Source organism: Vipera ursinii (genome assembly GCF_947247035.1).
Source record: "Vipera ursinii genome assembly, chromosome: 2".
In the NCBI taxonomy this organism is placed as follows: Eukaryota; Metazoa; Chordata; class Lepidosauria; order Squamata; family Viperidae; genus Vipera; species Vipera ursinii.
Window position 1 is genome coordinate 139,566,222 of NC_139513.1, and position 17,588 is coordinate 139,583,809.

At 37.1% G+C, this 17,588-nt stretch overlaps 1 protein-coding gene across 2 annotated transcripts in view; it reads left to right on the plus strand.

The window, feature by feature from the left end:
- The window catches only part of DIP2B (disco interacting protein 2 homolog B), a 198,243-nt gene that overhangs the window by 120,226 nt on the left and 60,429 nt on the right, over window positions 1-17,588 (plus strand). The window contains exons 4-5 of one of the 2 annotated variants that reach the window (XM_083353608.1): window positions 1,649-1,774; window positions 16,320-16,532. In XM_083353608.1, coding sequence (XP_083209734.1) covers window positions 1,649-1,774; window positions 16,320-16,532 — 339 coding nt within the window. The remainder of the gene's footprint in view (window positions 1-1,648; window positions 1,775-16,319; window positions 16,533-17,588) is intronic. The other variant, XM_083353609.1, reaches the window with a different exon arrangement.

A 17,588-nucleotide genomic window follows, 5' to 3' on the forward strand; every position in this document is an offset into this window, starting at 1 on the left:
TCAATAGTCTCATATTATAGGTGAGAAAAAGCCTTTATGCAGACTTTATGATATTTCACCAGAGTACAAAATGTTTGATATTGTTGAACAAAATCCAGATTTTGCCATAGTGGATTTGAATAAGTTCTGTTCATGTTTAGGACCTGAAATTTCCTAAAATTGAGGAAATAATTTCTTAGCGTTATTGTCACATGAGTAATCTGCAGTTGTCAGAGTGATGTCCTTACACTTTAGGTACTTCACATAATGTATTCCAAAAAGCAAGCTATTATTGAATTTTTTTATCTTTAGATATGAATTTAAATCTGTTTCACAGTTGCCAGTCAATATGAATTACATGAAAAGTCACTTTCAGCTATAAATGTATTCAGACTTTGAACGCACAAGTATTTTTTTAATCCTTCTGGATAAGATGAACTTTTGCTTCCATATGCTCCTTCTTATTGTGCTCCAGAATGAATGAATGAATCATGTTGTGTTGGTTTCATCTTAGCACTGTGTTATTGTGCTTGTCCAAATGAGTCATATTGAGTAAATGGCACATTCAGCATGAACTCTGTTATTTTTGCATAACCTCCTACGGACTTTATGACCTTGGTCCCTGTCATCTTGCTGAAGTCGTTCTTCTGGAGCATATTGTTCAACAGAGATTATTGTTGAATTTAAAAACTGTACTAGGCCTTTGAAACCAGGCAGCCAGTTGTGTTAAAATAGCTGTAGATTTATCCAACTAAAAAGCTGTATTTTATCTAACTTTTAAGAGATGTGAAGGTGTGTTAACATGCTTTTCTTCATGTATTCTTCAACTTTATTCTGTATTCAGCTTTATTAGTGGAGAATATTAGTATCAAATTTGTGTGAAATGTTGAATTAGAAATCAAATTGTGTATGTTTAGCTTTAATTTACATACAATACTACACTTCTAGTTAAAAAACATCTTTATTTAACTGGAAGAAATTTTAATTACGCTTTTCAAAGAGATCTCTTGGAATGGTTAATTATACTACTAGGGGACAGAGCCAGAGCATCCATTCATCAAACTGTAGAACTCCATTCATGATCCATCAGAAATTCCTGTTTCAAGAAATGGGAAGGGAAATTATGTTCACCACTGAACCAGTAAAGCACCTTTGAGACATTGAGTTTCTAGTATCAGCCCATACTACTCGAAAAGATTTCCAGTTCTTTGGATCAGCTGGTTAGAGGCATAAGAACTGTAAAAAAGAAGAATATTTCTAAAAGGAAACAAGTCTCTGCACTCTTGACAGTAACCACAGTCTTACCCATTAAATACGTTTAATAATTCATTTTAGTCATATTAGATTTTCTTCAGAAAAGCATGCAAGTATAAATGTTTCTCTTCTTAAAACATTCTATCCCCTTGGTCAACAGAAGTTCATATTCTGTGAAATCAGCAAAGCTTTCGGAGACACTGTCAGTTTTGGTAGGATGTACCTAAAAAAATATATCAGGTATTGAATCATACAACTTTGTTCAGCTTCTGTTGTTCTGTTCTGTTATAACTCGTATGCTTAACCCTTGCTAAATGGCTGTAAAAGATTACCTCTGTTTTAGACATATGATTAAAAGCTCTGCTCTCACCATGCAATGTTCTTATTTTCTTGCTGATTTTCTTCTATTTCTCAGACATCCATACAGAGGCAGTGCAAGCTGCATTGGCAAAACATAAGGAACAGAAGATGGCTCTTCCTATGCCCACAAAAAGGCGCTCTACATTTGTACAATCTCCAGCTGATGCCTGCACACCTCCAGGTTAGAAATCAACCGGGAACCCAGGGCTTTTTTTCTCATAGAACGCTCAGAACGGAGTTCCGGCACCTTTTTTGGATGGAACCTTGTAGGGTAGGCAAGGCGGGTTGTATGACACGTGTGAGTTCCGGCACCTTTTTCTTTTACAAAAAAAGCACTGCGGGAACCAATTGATTTCCTTTGTGAGAACTTGAATTTGTACTAACTTTTTATTTGATGAATGGGTCATATTTAGAAAAAATGTTTTTAGATATGAAACATGTTTCTGACAATGTGCATGGAAGACATATCTACTGTTACTCTCATCAGAATAAATTTCATTAATGTGCAGGGATTCTGTGTTGCAGTTGAGATTCCATACACACCTCTCTGGAATAATATAGCTGATACTTTTTTTAAAAAAAAACAGTCATTGCTAGTGATCGAGTGGTGGATATGTGAAATAGATGAATGGATATTCCTGTTCATAGGGAATGTCCAGTGGCATTCCCTATATGTTGAGATTTCCAATAAACACAGCCAACGAAATAGCTTCAGATCCTGTTGCTGTAAGTCCGACACCACCTTCCTGTTGTCAGTTTGAAACGTGAATGAATAGAGGAACTGTGTTAAATGCGTTTCTACTCATGTTGTTTCTTTATTCCTAGGTTTCTGTTTTTTTTCTCATTCAAATAAAAGCAAAGGACAAGTGGGCTTAATTTCCATATCCAATTGATTTCTCATGTTCCCAATGAATGCTGTAGAAATTTAATGAATAAATAGCATACAGGGAGAAAATGTCCTGTCTTTTTAGTTTACCATACAATTAGGCAGGATAAAAGTTTCTGCTTTCAGGCAATGGATCAGAAAGAGGCCTTGTTCCCTTCACACCTGCCCCCCACCCCTCAATGTCTATCACCAGTCTTGGGAAGGATGGGAGGAATGCTACCATGCTATCTTCTTCCTTTGGGGGTGAGACCATCATTACTTGCTATTTTCCAGATACTAGTCCTTTAAAAAGCTTGCAGTTAGGTTAATCACTTTTCAGCATGCCATTATCCCTAATATACAAGCATGTCTATGCCTTTTTTTTACTGGAAATCACTATAGTTTAGTGATCACTGTTGGAATATTTGGGAATATATCTTAACTGTACCATTAACAAAGGTTTTTCGTAGTCACAATTAGCATTCCCCTTCACCCTTTTTAAAGAAGACTGTAAAAAGGGTGCTGGGCCCTTAGTTTCATGGCCTTGGTTGAAGCGGTTTATCTGGACCCTTTCAGGTTGGGTTCAGGCTGAACTATGTTATTGTTGGGGCATTGGTTGCACTCATGGATGACCTTTGGAAGTCTCAGGATGGAGAGGATACATCCACCCTGGATCTCTCCGTTGCTTTTAATATCATCAACCATGGTATCTTTTTGGACAGGCTCTGGGATTAGGGTCAGGGGCACTGTTTTACAATAGAGGCCAGTTCCATTTAGTGTTAGTGAGGAGGGAAACCTCACGAGAACTCTTGTCTTTATTACATTTGCCTGAAAAACCTGATTATATTACATTTTTAGATACATATACACTGATTTTGAAAAACGATGTTGATTTTCCCGAAAAAGATGGATGGTCAACTAACTGCAGTGCTGCCTGTATTTTCCAGAGGTGTTAGTGGCTTAGGGTTATGAGAACCCAAATGTGAACCAGGTCTTTTCTGCAGGTTTTGGCAACAAATAAGGGCAATAGAAAAGAAAAGAGGTCATGTACAAAGCAGGACAGCAGCATTATGAATCTTCCCTTAGGTTGAGTAGAAAATGCAGCTTCACACCAGGGTGAGGGTTGACTGTATTTCTAGCCCTGCTTTGGGGTACCATCATATCTCTGGAGTGGGACCTATCAGTTGACTTCTGGTCACTGCAGCAGTAGAGATGGTAGGCAGGCAAGTTACATAGTTATCAAAACTCAATATATTTAAAAGTTCAGACAAAGGAGTGGTATATCATCTTTGGAATTTCTGGTTTTCATATTACTGCAACTGTAACTGCTCTGACAACTATATTTGAACATTGTCAAAAAAAAAAAGCACCAGGGCTTTTTCTACTTGGAAAGTGCTGCTCTGTTGCAAACTGGGACTTGCAAATTAGGTACTGTAATTCTCCCTAGCTCAATGGCATACATGCTTCCAGGACTCATGATTCTTGGCTTCTTAGAATGCATGTTCTCAGTTGCAGTTGATTGTAAAAACTGAACAGTGATTCATATTTGAAAAGACACTTTAAAATGTATTTAGGGAGTAAGTCTTGCTGGAGGAGTTTCCATGGATTTGCTTGTGTGTGTGTCCATCTGGGTGTTTAGTGCACAGTTCAAACAGAACCACATTTAAAAGCAAAAGCTGAATTTATTACTTGTTATTTATGTATTTAAAAATGTATATACCCACCCAACTTATTCTAAACTTTGGATGGCCCCTAATCAAGAATTAAAACAATAGCAATAATAAAACAGCATAAAACAGTATCAAAACTATTAAAACCATACGTGTTTAAAAAAAACCTGGTGTTTGTGTCAACTTTCTGTCATGCAGTCACCTTATCCCATCCCAACACTTGGGGAAGAAAAAAAACCAGGTCTTCAATGCTTTTCAGAAGGCCAGGAAGGAAGAGGCCTACCAAACTTCAGGTTATAGAAATAGGAAGGAATTCAAGCTCCTTCTCAAAGTTGGGTTTCATACTCCATGGAGACTAACAGGTGTTGTAGCTCAACACAGGAAAAGCTGGAGTACCTCATACATGCTTAAAGCTGCTTTACTTAAGTCATGCTCTCCAGATGCTTTAGACTTCATTTCCCAGGCTTCCCAGCTAGCATGGTTTTACAAGCTGAAGTTCAAAGCATCTGAAACACAGAAGGTTAAGGAAATTTTGGTTTATAGTCCATATAGTGGAAGAATAGGATTAGGGGATATTGAAGACAAACTGTCATCCTATGAATGTTGACTTAGAAGGAAGCCCATTAAGCTCAATAGTGTTTGCTCCCAAGGAATTAGCTATAGTTGTCTATTTAGGATTAAATAATAGTGATACACTAAAGGACAATGTTCCTATGCACATTAAACTGTAAGTAAGTGTCATTGACTATGTACAATCCTTTTAAATTCAAATGTAATACTATCACTTTTTAGTGTGAAGTGACTGTTATAGAGGAACTTATTTTAAAACAGAAGCATAATAATGTTGGAATTTTGGTTTTCTACATTTTTTTCTTCCCAAGAATGATTTCTCAAAATATTGATTTCACAAGCATACTAGCAATGTTTTAATGTATATGTTAATATGAACAGTTTTTCTTACCTATGAAAGTCAACAGATCTATATTGAAGTTAAGAGTAACTAACGAATATGTATAAGAAATATTCAGGCTGACTTCATTTTGGGATATAAAACCAAATAATGGTGTCATGTTAATGGGAAAACAAAATCTTTCAGGTTAGTGGCCAGAATGAAATAACAGGTCTGTTTTGCAGTGCATTCATTCATTCATTCATTCATTCATTCATTCAATAAATGTGTTTTATTAGCATGCCATGATGCTCAAAATAAATAAAAGTTTGAAATCCTGTTTTATAGTGTGCTTATAGCAAATCAGATGCATTTGAGAGCTGCTCTAGCTGTATACTGACTAGCTTTGTTTATTGCTACTCAGTATTCTTGATTTTTACTAGGGATTTCACATTTAACCATCCCAAATTCAAGGTACCCTGTTTTACAGCAGAACGACTGTGTATTTGATGGAGGCTGTCTTGTCTCATTTTCTAAGTACAGTTGTTTCAGATTGCTAAGCTTGTAAGCCGCCCTGAGTCTTCAGAGAAGGGCGGGATATAAATGGAATTTTAAAAAAAATATTTCCAATTTTTGCATACCACTAGTATTTATTTTTACTTATGTTGTTATTCTTCTCTTCCTTGTGTCAATTTTCTTGTATTATTTTGAAGAACTAATCTCCTTCATTAAACACCTTAGTAATGTTGCTTATATATAAACCTGTACACATTTTTATTATGTACAAGTTACCTTGAGACAGTAACAAATCTTAACAATTTCTCTTGTTTGGATCAAATGTAGAATATTGCAGATGTTGTATGTGCATATGTGGGGGGCAGATTTGTAGAACGTAGATCAGTTTGGAGGTTCCCAAAGTATTCATGTGTGATCTAATTGTGCAAATATTCAGATTATTTGAGAAGGCTTGAATTACAGCTTTCTTATTTCTATTTGTAAGCCTGAATTCATTCCCTAATGTCATGAGGTTATATTACTTCACTCTCTCCATTTGTAGGAGTCCATTGTGTGCCTTACACATATTATTAAGACATGTCAAGCAACACATGAGCAAACAACTACATATATAATAAAGATTCAAGGTAAAAGTATATTTCATTCTGCCCCCCCCAAAGTATCTATCTGTCCAGCCCATCATGCATTGTGCTTTACATTAAATTAGAGTGCTGTGCAAGTACTAAATAAATAGGACATTAGCTATTTCCATGAGTCAGTCTAGTACAGCTAGATTTAGCAGTAGATTCAGGATTTCATATCTTGTACAAGTGGAGTGAAAGAATGTATTGTAGCCTGTACCAGGAGTAACCACAATAGTTGACAGTGGGTCAATTCAGATATAACAAAAACTTTTATTTCCCAGTCAAGAAATACCAGTAAACTTCATGCTTTCTTCCATATCTCACCTCCTTCTCACTCATGGGGAAGAGAACTTAATGAATTTTTTTAACAAAAATGATGTATATTTTTTGGAGATTCAAAACTAAGGCTCCATGTGATTTCACAGAGACCATGATCTCTAAAAGTCCATCCCAGAGTTATCCGAATGGTAATATGACTAAAAGAGAAATAATTAAATATTGCTTATATTTAATTAACCATATTATTATCATTTTGAGGAGGAGTTGCATTGGGTTTTTATTCTTTTTATTTATTTTGGTACAGTGTAAAAATTCTCAGGTAATTTTCTCAACTGATTATAAGCCATCAAATTCCTTTTGACTCTTTTCTTCGGGATGATTTGTTCTTCAGGTTTTCCAACTGTGTACCTTCAGGTTTTTCTGACCCATCAGGTCTTCCAGTGGTGTATGTATATCACCCCAGTGATTCAATCCCTCCACCTTCCTTTCTCTTTCCTTCCACTTTTTCAATATTGTAGACTTCGTTAACTCGAGCCTGGTCATTTGTTTAAGTGACAACTATGTACTTGTTTGTTTCTTGGCTATTCATGGCATTCGCAGAAGTCTTTTTTTTACAAATTTTATTGATTTTCTAATATTACATTTACATATTTGAAAAGCAGTATGGTGGGTGGGTAGTAGTAATTCAATTACAAACAAATATCATTAGTACAGATTTCAGATTGCTACCATAAACATTTCCTCTCTTTTTCCCTTCATATGTACTGTTTGTGAATTTAAAGACAAGTTTTATCCTATCATTCACATAAAAAATAACTTTCTTACATATATCCATAGTTTTTAGTTTTCACATATTCTAATTATTTTAACATACAATCTTTTAGACAATCAACGACCTAATAGATTTTTCAATTTTAATTTCCACTATAATTTACCGGTAGATTTAACATTTGATATTTATCATTCCCAAAATTTTTAGTATACTCCCAATTCATCTATCACCATTCCTCACAAAATCTAATATTCAAAATACACATCCCGTTTACTTAACTTCTCACCCTCTATGTCAACAAATTAAGGATACAATATGATATCCTTCCTTTTTGCTAATTTTCAGTTGTTTTTTTAAGTAGTAATCAAAATTTCTTTTTATTTCAATATTTAATACTTCCTCTCTTCCTCTTTGTATCTGCTATCTCTTGCTTAAACTGATAATTTGTTTTTAACATTCCATATAGATCTATTTATTACTTTCAACAATAGGTTTTTAGCTTGTCTACATTATTCACCTTTACATGACCTTTATGCACAAATCAATATTCAAATTAGGTATTAATATTTCTACTGCTAAATTTTAATGACAGTTTTTTTTCTTTATCTCAGTTCATGTTGAACATGTGTTCAACATACACATCTTATCTATTTAAGTACATTTTTGTTTCAGATTTCAATAAGGGTCGAAACTCCATTCTTCTTGAGTCTTATTCTGGCTTTTTTCCTTTGCCAAATCATCTTCCATGTCCTTGTTTTTGGGTCATTGAACCAATCTCCTTGTAATATCATGTATATTAATTGATATTGGCAAAACCATCCGATCACCATTTTTTTTAGAGGACTTGTAGGTGTAGTGGGTCGTCTCTTTATTCCTACATATCAATGCAGTTGTTCTGAATTGTTTGTCTTCTCATCCAACTGTTCTTTTTCTAGATCCTCTAGTTCCTTCCGAGTTGTATAAGAAACCTTTTCCTTTTTCCAAGTTGTCAATGTCTTTTCTGGATTTTCAAATATCAATATTTGTTTAATAATAGATTCTTCTGTCATCGTACTTGAATGTTTCATTTTTTCTTCTATTGTATTTTGTATAGATGATTCTTTAGTTGTGGTCAAAGTTTGGACTTTCATATCTGGGCTGTCTTCTTTTTCCTTCACATAGCCTCTTAGTGTTTCATTGGTTGTGGTAAGAATTTGGATTAGTGTTTTCAACATAGCGAGAGTTTGTTGATCTTCCTCCATAAATAAATTTTGTTCCTGGTCTTCTTCCATATTGGTATTTTAAGCTAAAGGCTTTACACTTAGAAAATCCAAAAGAGAGATTTTTTTTTCTAGGTAGGGAACACAAAGCCTTTCAAAGCTGTTGTTTCAAAGTTCTCAAGGTTATGTATCTTATCTATTTCCCTGGGCAGTCAGCCAGGCCCTTTTTAAAGTTTCCCTTTGAGTCCCAAAGTTGTCTTAATCTTTTTAGTTTTTCTTTTTTCTTTTTCATAAGAAAGAATCCAGATTTCCAACAGAAGTAGACGATGAAAAATAGAAAATAAAAAATCTTTCAATCCACATGCTTTGAGAAATAAAGTTCCAATTGGGATTCAGTTACTTTTTCAACGTTTAAAATGCCCCTGGGTATTTAGTCACCTTTTTCTGGAGGGAGGGCTGAAATCCCCCTTCCCTCACCGCAGGGGGGAAAATGCTTAGCAGAAAGTAATTAGGGTGTAAAAGAGGTAGATCTCACCCAGTCTCTTCTGCACTGCCTTTCAGAGTTGCCTGGTGGAAAATGTGACTTCGGCTGTTCACAGCCTAGGGACGAGCCATAATGGCCAGTCCTTTTGCCGCCAGGTGTAACAGGAGAGTTGTGGCTCTCCCGCAATTCAGCGAGCGCCCCTCCTTGCTGGTCACCTCTTCAGGGCAACTTTCAGGGGCCCCCAGTGATGCGAAACTGGACGGGGCAGAGAGAGCAAGTCTCCCAGCCGTCCACAGCGGCTGCGTGACAAACTGGAAGCAGAAGTCTTTTGTACTATTGAGTTCAAAAGGGTAAATTGCCTACTCAATTTTGAACTTTGTTGGTATAGATACATTATGCCATTTGAATATTTTTTTTTCCCAAGGTGTTCACTGCTATTCTTACCACGTGGTAGTCTGTGACATGTTTGTTTACTGCTGATAGTCCTAAAAGGCAGACACTATCTACCACTCCAGTTTATTCATTGTCAGTTCTAAGGCTGCTTGTCATTAGTTGCTCGTCTTTGTACTTAATCTTAGTCGTATTTATTCACTGTGTCTCTAGATTTCCATTACTAGAGCTTGCAGATCATTTGCATCTTCAGCCATCAATAGTGTCGTTGGCATAGTGCAGTTTATTTATGTTTCTTCCTCCAATTTTAAAACCATTTTAATGTCTTAGAATCCAGCTTCCCTCAATATGTATTCACCAGATCAAATCTGAGCTTATTTCTTGTCCTGATCCAAATGAAAACAAATGGCAGGAGGCAGATCTACAATTCAATTTTAAGTATTTGGAGAAAGATAAATGTGATAAAGATGGTTGATTCTCAGTTTGTGAGACTTTCTTAACGTTTATTCCATCATATTATTTTAAGTACATTTACAGGCAACAGCATTCTATGAGATTTTTGTGCCATAAATTAGATGTATTGTTGGAATAGATAGTTTTTGATTTCTCTACTTTCAGGGTTATCATTGGGCACTTGATCATCTGCTGAAATGAAGAATTTGAGAATGCAGTTCCTATTGAGAATTATTGTTTGTCCCAGTTAAAATCATGGCAAATATCAGGATTCCTACCTATGAAAGGATTAGCTCCAAATACATATGGAAAATGTTGAATCACAAATATTAATTTTCATTCTTATATAGTGGGAAAATATATTTTTGCATAAAAATAGTAGATAATTTTTGCCTCTGAAATAATAGTTTTGGATATCCTGTCCAGATAAACCACTACAAGAGGGCTTTAAATAATATGAAATAAATTTTCAGTGAGGTTTATTCAGAAAGAAAATCATTCTGTGTATGTTGTACAGCACAGAGAATATTTAATAAAGGTTGGTTCCAGTTTCCGTTCTGTTGAATATGAAACCACTCTGTATTAAAGATGAATATGTTCTTCTTTGCTATATCCCTAGTATTTGAAATGTATCAATAATATGGAGATCAATAATATTGATTTTTCAAGTGGTAGGGTGGAGTGTGACTAACGAATTATAATACAACATTGGCCAGAGAGATGTACACAATATAGTACAATGGATTATTGAACTATACTGTTTATCAACAGTTGAATTAGGGTTTTTTTTGATAAAGAGACAGTTTCAAGCAAAATGATCACATTTGAGGTGTGAGAGGATATCTGTTCATATAATAATTTTCCAGGATTTCTTTTTCCTCCATTTCCTTTTCATCACTATTATGATTATTAAATTTGAAGTTGGCGAGAGAAACTGTAATTGACTTAAAATCAAAAACTTTCATATCCAGGGACACAAAAGAGGAAGAAAGCAACATACAAGTTTAAAGTTGGCTGCTGGTCTTTTTTAACTTTTAAAATGATGCCTTTATTAGATTTAACGATTATATTTACTAATTTAGCCTTGCCTAGTATAGCAAAAAGTAAAAAATGAGAGGATAATTGTACTTTTATATTCAGCCATACATTGTCTTTGCCACCTTTAGTTTTATTCCACAACATTGATTGTTTTAATGTTTAATTATTTATGTGGCCTCTTTTTTTAGTTGCTCAGTTATATAATCCTGCAAAATATGCATATGCAATTAACTTTGCAAAATTTTGACATTTAAAATGCAGTGTTTTGTTTTGCTCTGCAACAATAACTATCGTTTTCTTTAATGTCTGAATTAAAAATGTGTGGAACCTGCCATTCTGGGAAAAGAACATTCCAGAGAACTTTAAAGTCTTCTGTCGCTCTCCAGATCACGCTAATGTAGCTGTTGTTCAACTGAAATCAATCCTTCAAAAGGACATGGGCTTCCATGTTGCACATGTGGTCCAGCCCCATTTCTACACCATACCCCGAGCATGAGAAACCACTTCCGCTTGTTAAGTTCAGTTCTAAAAAACTCCAGCCCATCTCTGGAATGGGATTGGCATGATCTGGAAGAGTAATGGAATGTTCTGAACTTATTTGGTACTTGGGCCTATATTAATTTTAGATTCCATCGTTTATCAAATGAAAGCAGCAGCCAGCTGCTCAAATTTCCTATCCAATGGATAGTTTTGAATGTACTAGGAAAAAACAATGTATTCCTCGGGATCAGATTAAATTATTTTTCTTTCCAGTATGCTATTTTAAATTCTATTGATGGAGAAGAGAAATTCTCTACTCTTCTTGCACTAATTAATCACTTTCCATGCAGTGTGGGCTTGGAATCTTGTTGCCACCCAGGAGAACCTTATATTGTTGATCAGATGCAGATACTTGCTATAGGTGCAGCTCATTTTTGCTTCTGACCAAAGTATAGGCCTTAAATTAAATTTCACTTAGACCCATTCCCTCTGAACCATTGTCTTGGTTCTTCAGCGTTTAAGAGAGAGTAAATCAGATGATCTGAAAAGCTATAAGTTTTGCTATTTGAATACTACTAGAAGGAGCAAAAACATTTTTTATTTTGTTTCTCAATCTCATTATTGAAAGAGGAAAATCTAGCGATGGGTAATGGTTCCTATCAGATTGAGAGGAAATCCAATAAGGATCTAGAATTGGGGGAGCTTTCTATGACCCGTTTGTCATGGTCGGATCATGTTGTGATAGTCATGAGATTCTCTGCCACCATCCCTCACTGAGAGAAGAATAATCTCCCAGTGGTCAGGGGTCATTGAAGGATGAATTAAACTGAACATAGGTGAAAGCTGCTATTAAGGCCTATTTTATGATGGTAAAGGTGATGAAGTGACAATACTTACCTGTCCTTTGTCAACTCTGCAACGAACATGAATGAAGCTATTTGGCTCGTTTTCAGTTGCCACCAGAATGGAAGGGTGGTGGTGGAATTTTTCTGCTAGCTTAAACAATTCTCTGTCCCATGGGAACCAAGGTCATTTCTGTTTTTTAGACTGGGGGGCTGATCCTTCTGTTAGAAAGCCCACAAACTATTGTAGTGGAAACATAGTTGATTGCATACTACTGTGGTGGGAAGTTTCTCTTTGTATACTGTAACTTTTGGGAGGGGACTTTAGTCTTGGTTTCACTTTTGACAGTGCTGATACTTTGTAGCCAATAAACTTGTTCTTAAAGGAAACCTCATCTATCATTGGTCTCATCTATCGGAACCATGACATCCTTATTGTGTCCACAGACTGCCTCCCAATAGCCTTGTTTTGGGTGACCCAAGCCCTTCTGGTGGGAATCAGGAACCAGGCAATTCACTTAAAAAGTTGCACAGGGGAATTTTCAGAGTATGTGTCAGACAAAAATCACTTGAATTTTTCTCAGTTAGATGTCAGCTTTGACACAGGTCCCATAGAGATGCTTGGAGAAAAGAACTTGTCCTGTTACTATCAAGAATGATTTGAATCTGTTGAGCCTGAAGAAATGGATAGGATCCTTATGACTGTGAGTTCAGCCGTTTGCTCATTAGACTTGTTCTCCTCCTGGTTGTACAAGGTTGCCCAGGGACTGATACGTAGGTGGGTTCTAGCAGTGGTCAATTCATCCTTAAGAGAGAGGGTTGTTCCTTTACCTTGTAAGGAGGCTTTGATTTGTCCCCTCATCAAGGAGCTGTTGATAGATCCCACTATACTGGACAACATCTGTCCAGTATCCAACCTACTATTTTTAAAGGAGAGGTTGTGGAGAAGGTGATTGTGCAGCAGCAACAGCAGGCCCTGAATGAAGTAAATTATCTGGACCCTTTTCATCCCACATTCAGGTTTGGACATGGGACAGAAACACCATTGGTCATGATTTTGGTTGATCTGTGGCAAGAACGAGTTGGGGTAATGCATCAATCCTGGCTTTTCTTGACTTCTTGGTGGCTTTCAGTGATGGTATCCTTTTGGATCAGCACCATGGGCTGGGAGTGGGTGGCACACAGTATTGGGCTGGTTCTCTTTCCTCCTACAGGACTGATATTGGTTGGTGTTGATTGGGAGTGAAATACAGTATGCATGCAGTATGTGGGCTCCCTCAGAGTTTGATACTCTCTCTACTCCTATTTAACATTTACATGAAACCCCTGGGTAAGATTGTTCTCCATTAAGAATGAATGAGCATTAACTGATTGTTGGCAAGATTGAGTAGCTTTGGGTCTTAAGGCCTTCCGAATCTGGTATTTTGTCATCTTTAGTGCTGGATAGGGTCTCACTGTTCCAAACATACCCAGTGCACAATCTTGTAAGTATGAAAGTCCAATTCTCCTGCCCTTACTTTTGTAGGAGATAACTTGCTAGAGCTCATCCTGAGCCTCTTGCTCCACCCACTATGCAGCTGTGGATTATGCTTATCTGACCATTCCCTATACCAGGGCTTTTCAACCTTTTCACCCATTGTACCACTTTTAGGATATGGCAACATCCGAGTGCCACCAGTCGCCTAGCAAGGTGTCAAAACCTTGATGACCAAAAAAAAAAGAGAGAGAGAGAAAAAAGTGATGAAGTACAAGTAGTCCTCAACTTACAACAGTTCCCTTCGTGACTGTTCGAAGTTACAATGGCACTGAAAAAAGTGCCACCCAAGCCATAGCTGAGTAAGACACTTGCCTGCCCACCCGACAGCACTTTTCCTCCTGTCCGAGGTTTTCATTGTGAGCATTTCTGTTGAGGATTGGCGGTGGGGTGGGGGGTGTTTGTTTTTTATTCCCCCCATCTGCTGGGTGGTTGCAGCAGGTTTTGGTCACTTCACATGACCCTGGGACACTGTTACAGTCATAGATATGAATCAGTTGCCAAGCATCTGAATGTAAATCACAAGACCCTGGAGATGCTGCAACATTCCAGCTGATCAGCGCTTCTTCTGGGCTCAGAAGCGCCAGGATCAGTGTCGAGCTCCAGCTGGAGCCTAGCATTGATCTTGGCGCTTCCGTTGGGCCCTGACAGCCCTGTAGCTGCAGCCGTCTCTCGCTTAGGCTTGTGCAGTGCTGCCACCGGTTCAGCTCATTCCCCTTCCCTGCTACCACTTTTCTAGGATGGTTGCGTACCACCTCCCAGGTGCCAATGTACCACAGGTGGTACCCTGTGTTGAAAAGCCCTGCCCTAGGCAGCACCTCTTCGTCTGGTCTCCCAAGGTCATTCCCACATTACATTATCTGAGAAATTAGTGTTACTTCTGATGCCAGTGTATATGAGCAATGTCTTGGCTTCCTGAAACCTTCATCTTAGTAGTATTAATATCTTAATAGTGGCATCCTCTTTCTGGCATTTTTTTAGTCAAATGAGATTTGCCCACGTTGCTGGCAATATTAAAAGACATCAGATTCATTTTAAGGGAGACTTTTCTACTAATAGCTGGATTTTGTTGTTGAGTTTTCTTTTCTTCTTTTTCTTTCTTTTCTTTTTCTTTCATTTATTTGCAAAGGCTTGTTTCAGTTGCCACATGACACTGATAATATGTTGCTTTAGTACTTTTCAAATATGATTTGATATACTCTTGGTTTGAGATTCATTAGTAACTTTATGTGGGTCCTTTTTGAATTATCTTATCAAAACAATTGCTTTTGAGAATTTACTGCATGAACTTATCTGAACGTGAAAATCCCAACAATTTCATACTGACAAGTCAACATTTTTCATTTTTTTCTGAGTGTGTTAGTATTTATACACAGGTTTATATTTTAAGAAAAACTGCACATTTCCATTGATTTTTTTCAGTGGAGAGAGCTGTAGTTTCGTAACAGAACACTTGGTTTTGCATGTGCAAAATTTGCTCTCTACTTCCTGATATTTAGGTTCAAGTTCCTGAAAAACCTGAGTGTGTGCCATTCGGAAGAGATTTGTGGATAGATCAGTGAAGTGTCTTATTATAAGGCAGTAGTCATGCGTTCCAGCTCTATAGAGCAAGCAGGATGCTCACCATTACCTCATCTCTGTTCTAGGTGAAGGTGATAGGAATATTTGTTTTAAATTTAGATGTGAACAGATAATTACCCTCCTCTTTAGGCTCCTGATTACATTACTTGCTTCTCTAGTTTTTAAATGTTTATAATGACTGATGGAGAAATCATTTACTTTATGGGGTAGACAGATGAGAAAAATCATAAATGTTTTTAGCAATTGCTTTCAATATCACAGGATCAAAGTTATAATCCCCATTAGGAAAAAAATGATTTTTTTATTCAGCAGGGGACAGCAAAAAGATGTCTGGCTTTCATTTCTTTGGCTCAAATGACTACCACGTTTGGAGTTTGTGTGAGATAATGAGATAATTGATGTACTGAAGGGCCAATTATGACATATTTACATGCAGAGATATATGCATACTTAGGTGTGAAAGATTACGTAGGTAAATAGATTAATAGATTGAATATTCCTAGGTATTAATCATACCCCATAGATAGTTGAATGCTACAGCGCTTCTTTGTTACAATATTTATGATCCCACAATCCCACAATATAGCCAGCATTTTTTTAGTACAGTACTGATGTTGATTAAAAAAAAAAAGATGGGATGGATGGGAGGAATTCTTCAACATATACATCCTCAGTATGTAAAGAAGTTTTACTTCTCTTGTGTTCATCTGCAAATCGATAATTATAGACTAAGAAATTTCCCAGAATGTATATTCCCCAAAAAACGTTCAGATATGGGTTGATTCTGATGTTTTCCATTTCAGAATTGTTAGTGGTTGGGGAAAACTGCAGCCAGGTTCCATAGCATGCAATTTTCAGGGCTATTTTACCTGTGAGAGTTGGGTGTATGGATGTTTTTTCTGGTGGGTTTTCAACAATTTTACTTGCTTTCCTTTTTTTGCAGCAAGGAACAAGCTGGCCCAAGTTGGTGGGCTTGCTGACAGCTTCCTTCCATCTTGACCCATGCTTAGTGCAGTCTGCGTTGGGTGGTACGGAGCCTTTGCCAGTGTTTCCTCACTTGCAAAAAGAGCATGTTAAGTGCAGTGTGCTTCCCTTTTCTGATCCCACACAGACACGTCTTCTGCCTCCGAAGATGAAGGTTCGCTCAGGCGCCAGGCTGCCCTATCTGCTGCATTGCATCAGAGCTTACAGAATGCTGAGTCATGGATCAACCGATCTATTCAGGGGTCATCCACATCTTCATCAGCATCTTCTACACTATCCCATGGAGAAGGCAAAGGGACCAGTGGGTCACTAGCTGATGTATTTGCCAATACTCGAATAGGTAGGAGCTGGTGGGGTTATGGACAGTATAACTAAACATTTCAAATATTTTATTTTTCTGTAAAGCTTTAGAAATCTCCCCAGTGTCAAAATTCAAAATTATTTCCACATTTTTTCCCTAAAAGTCTGGCAATGTTGAGCATGATTATTGGAGAAAAGACTCCATTGGAAGAGAGAGGAAAAGAAAGGGAGAAGCCTTTTGTCATAACCATCATGAAACATTTGCACAGCAGCCTGGCTAATTTTTTTTTATGCCACTGGTGTTTCTGATGCTTGGAGCTGCTCTTTATGGTCAGTAATTTCACTTCCAAGCCAGGAAGAGAGAGTACAATAATCTGCATATTCTGTGTTATTGTAGATGTCTGCCCTTTAATCAGTCAGAGGCACTGCCCTTTCTTAAACCTATCGGACAAATCCACAATGAGATTTGCCTAATAGTGGAATCTTGGGGAGAAAAGAGTCAACTTTATCACTCTTATCACCAGGAAGAGATTTTATACTTCTCTAGTGACTGAGTGCTTGTATACAAAACAGGTTTTTTTGGGGGGGTTGTTGTTGATCTCAGCTCTTTCCAAGAAGGAAAGTAGGAAATGACCCACCTGTCTTGAGTAAAGTCTTACATTGCTTTTGGGGACCGTGAACCATAGACCCTGAGCTGCCTAGAGTAGCCCCATGATAAGATAGGCAGCAAATAAATTTAACAAACAAATTTTCCCCAGCTCACTGGTACATATTTGTTGGGGCATGTATAGATTTGGATACCCCAGGCTCAGTTTTTTGACGCTCTGAGGTGCTCCCTGCCGCTGGTGCTGCTGTGTGAAATTTTGTAGGGTTTGTTTGGCTCCATCATACGTGTTTTCTGTATTAACGTGTCCCAAACAATATTGTTGCATCTCAAGGGGTGCCTGTGTCTCTGTGTGCTGTGTGCTTTGGCTTAATTGATTTCAGACAAGCATTGTGTAGATACTTGGTGTCTCTTAATTGCTGCTTTTTATTTCTTTCAACCTATATGTTGCTGCTGTCTTTCTTTCTTACTTACTGGGTTGTGAGTCATTTT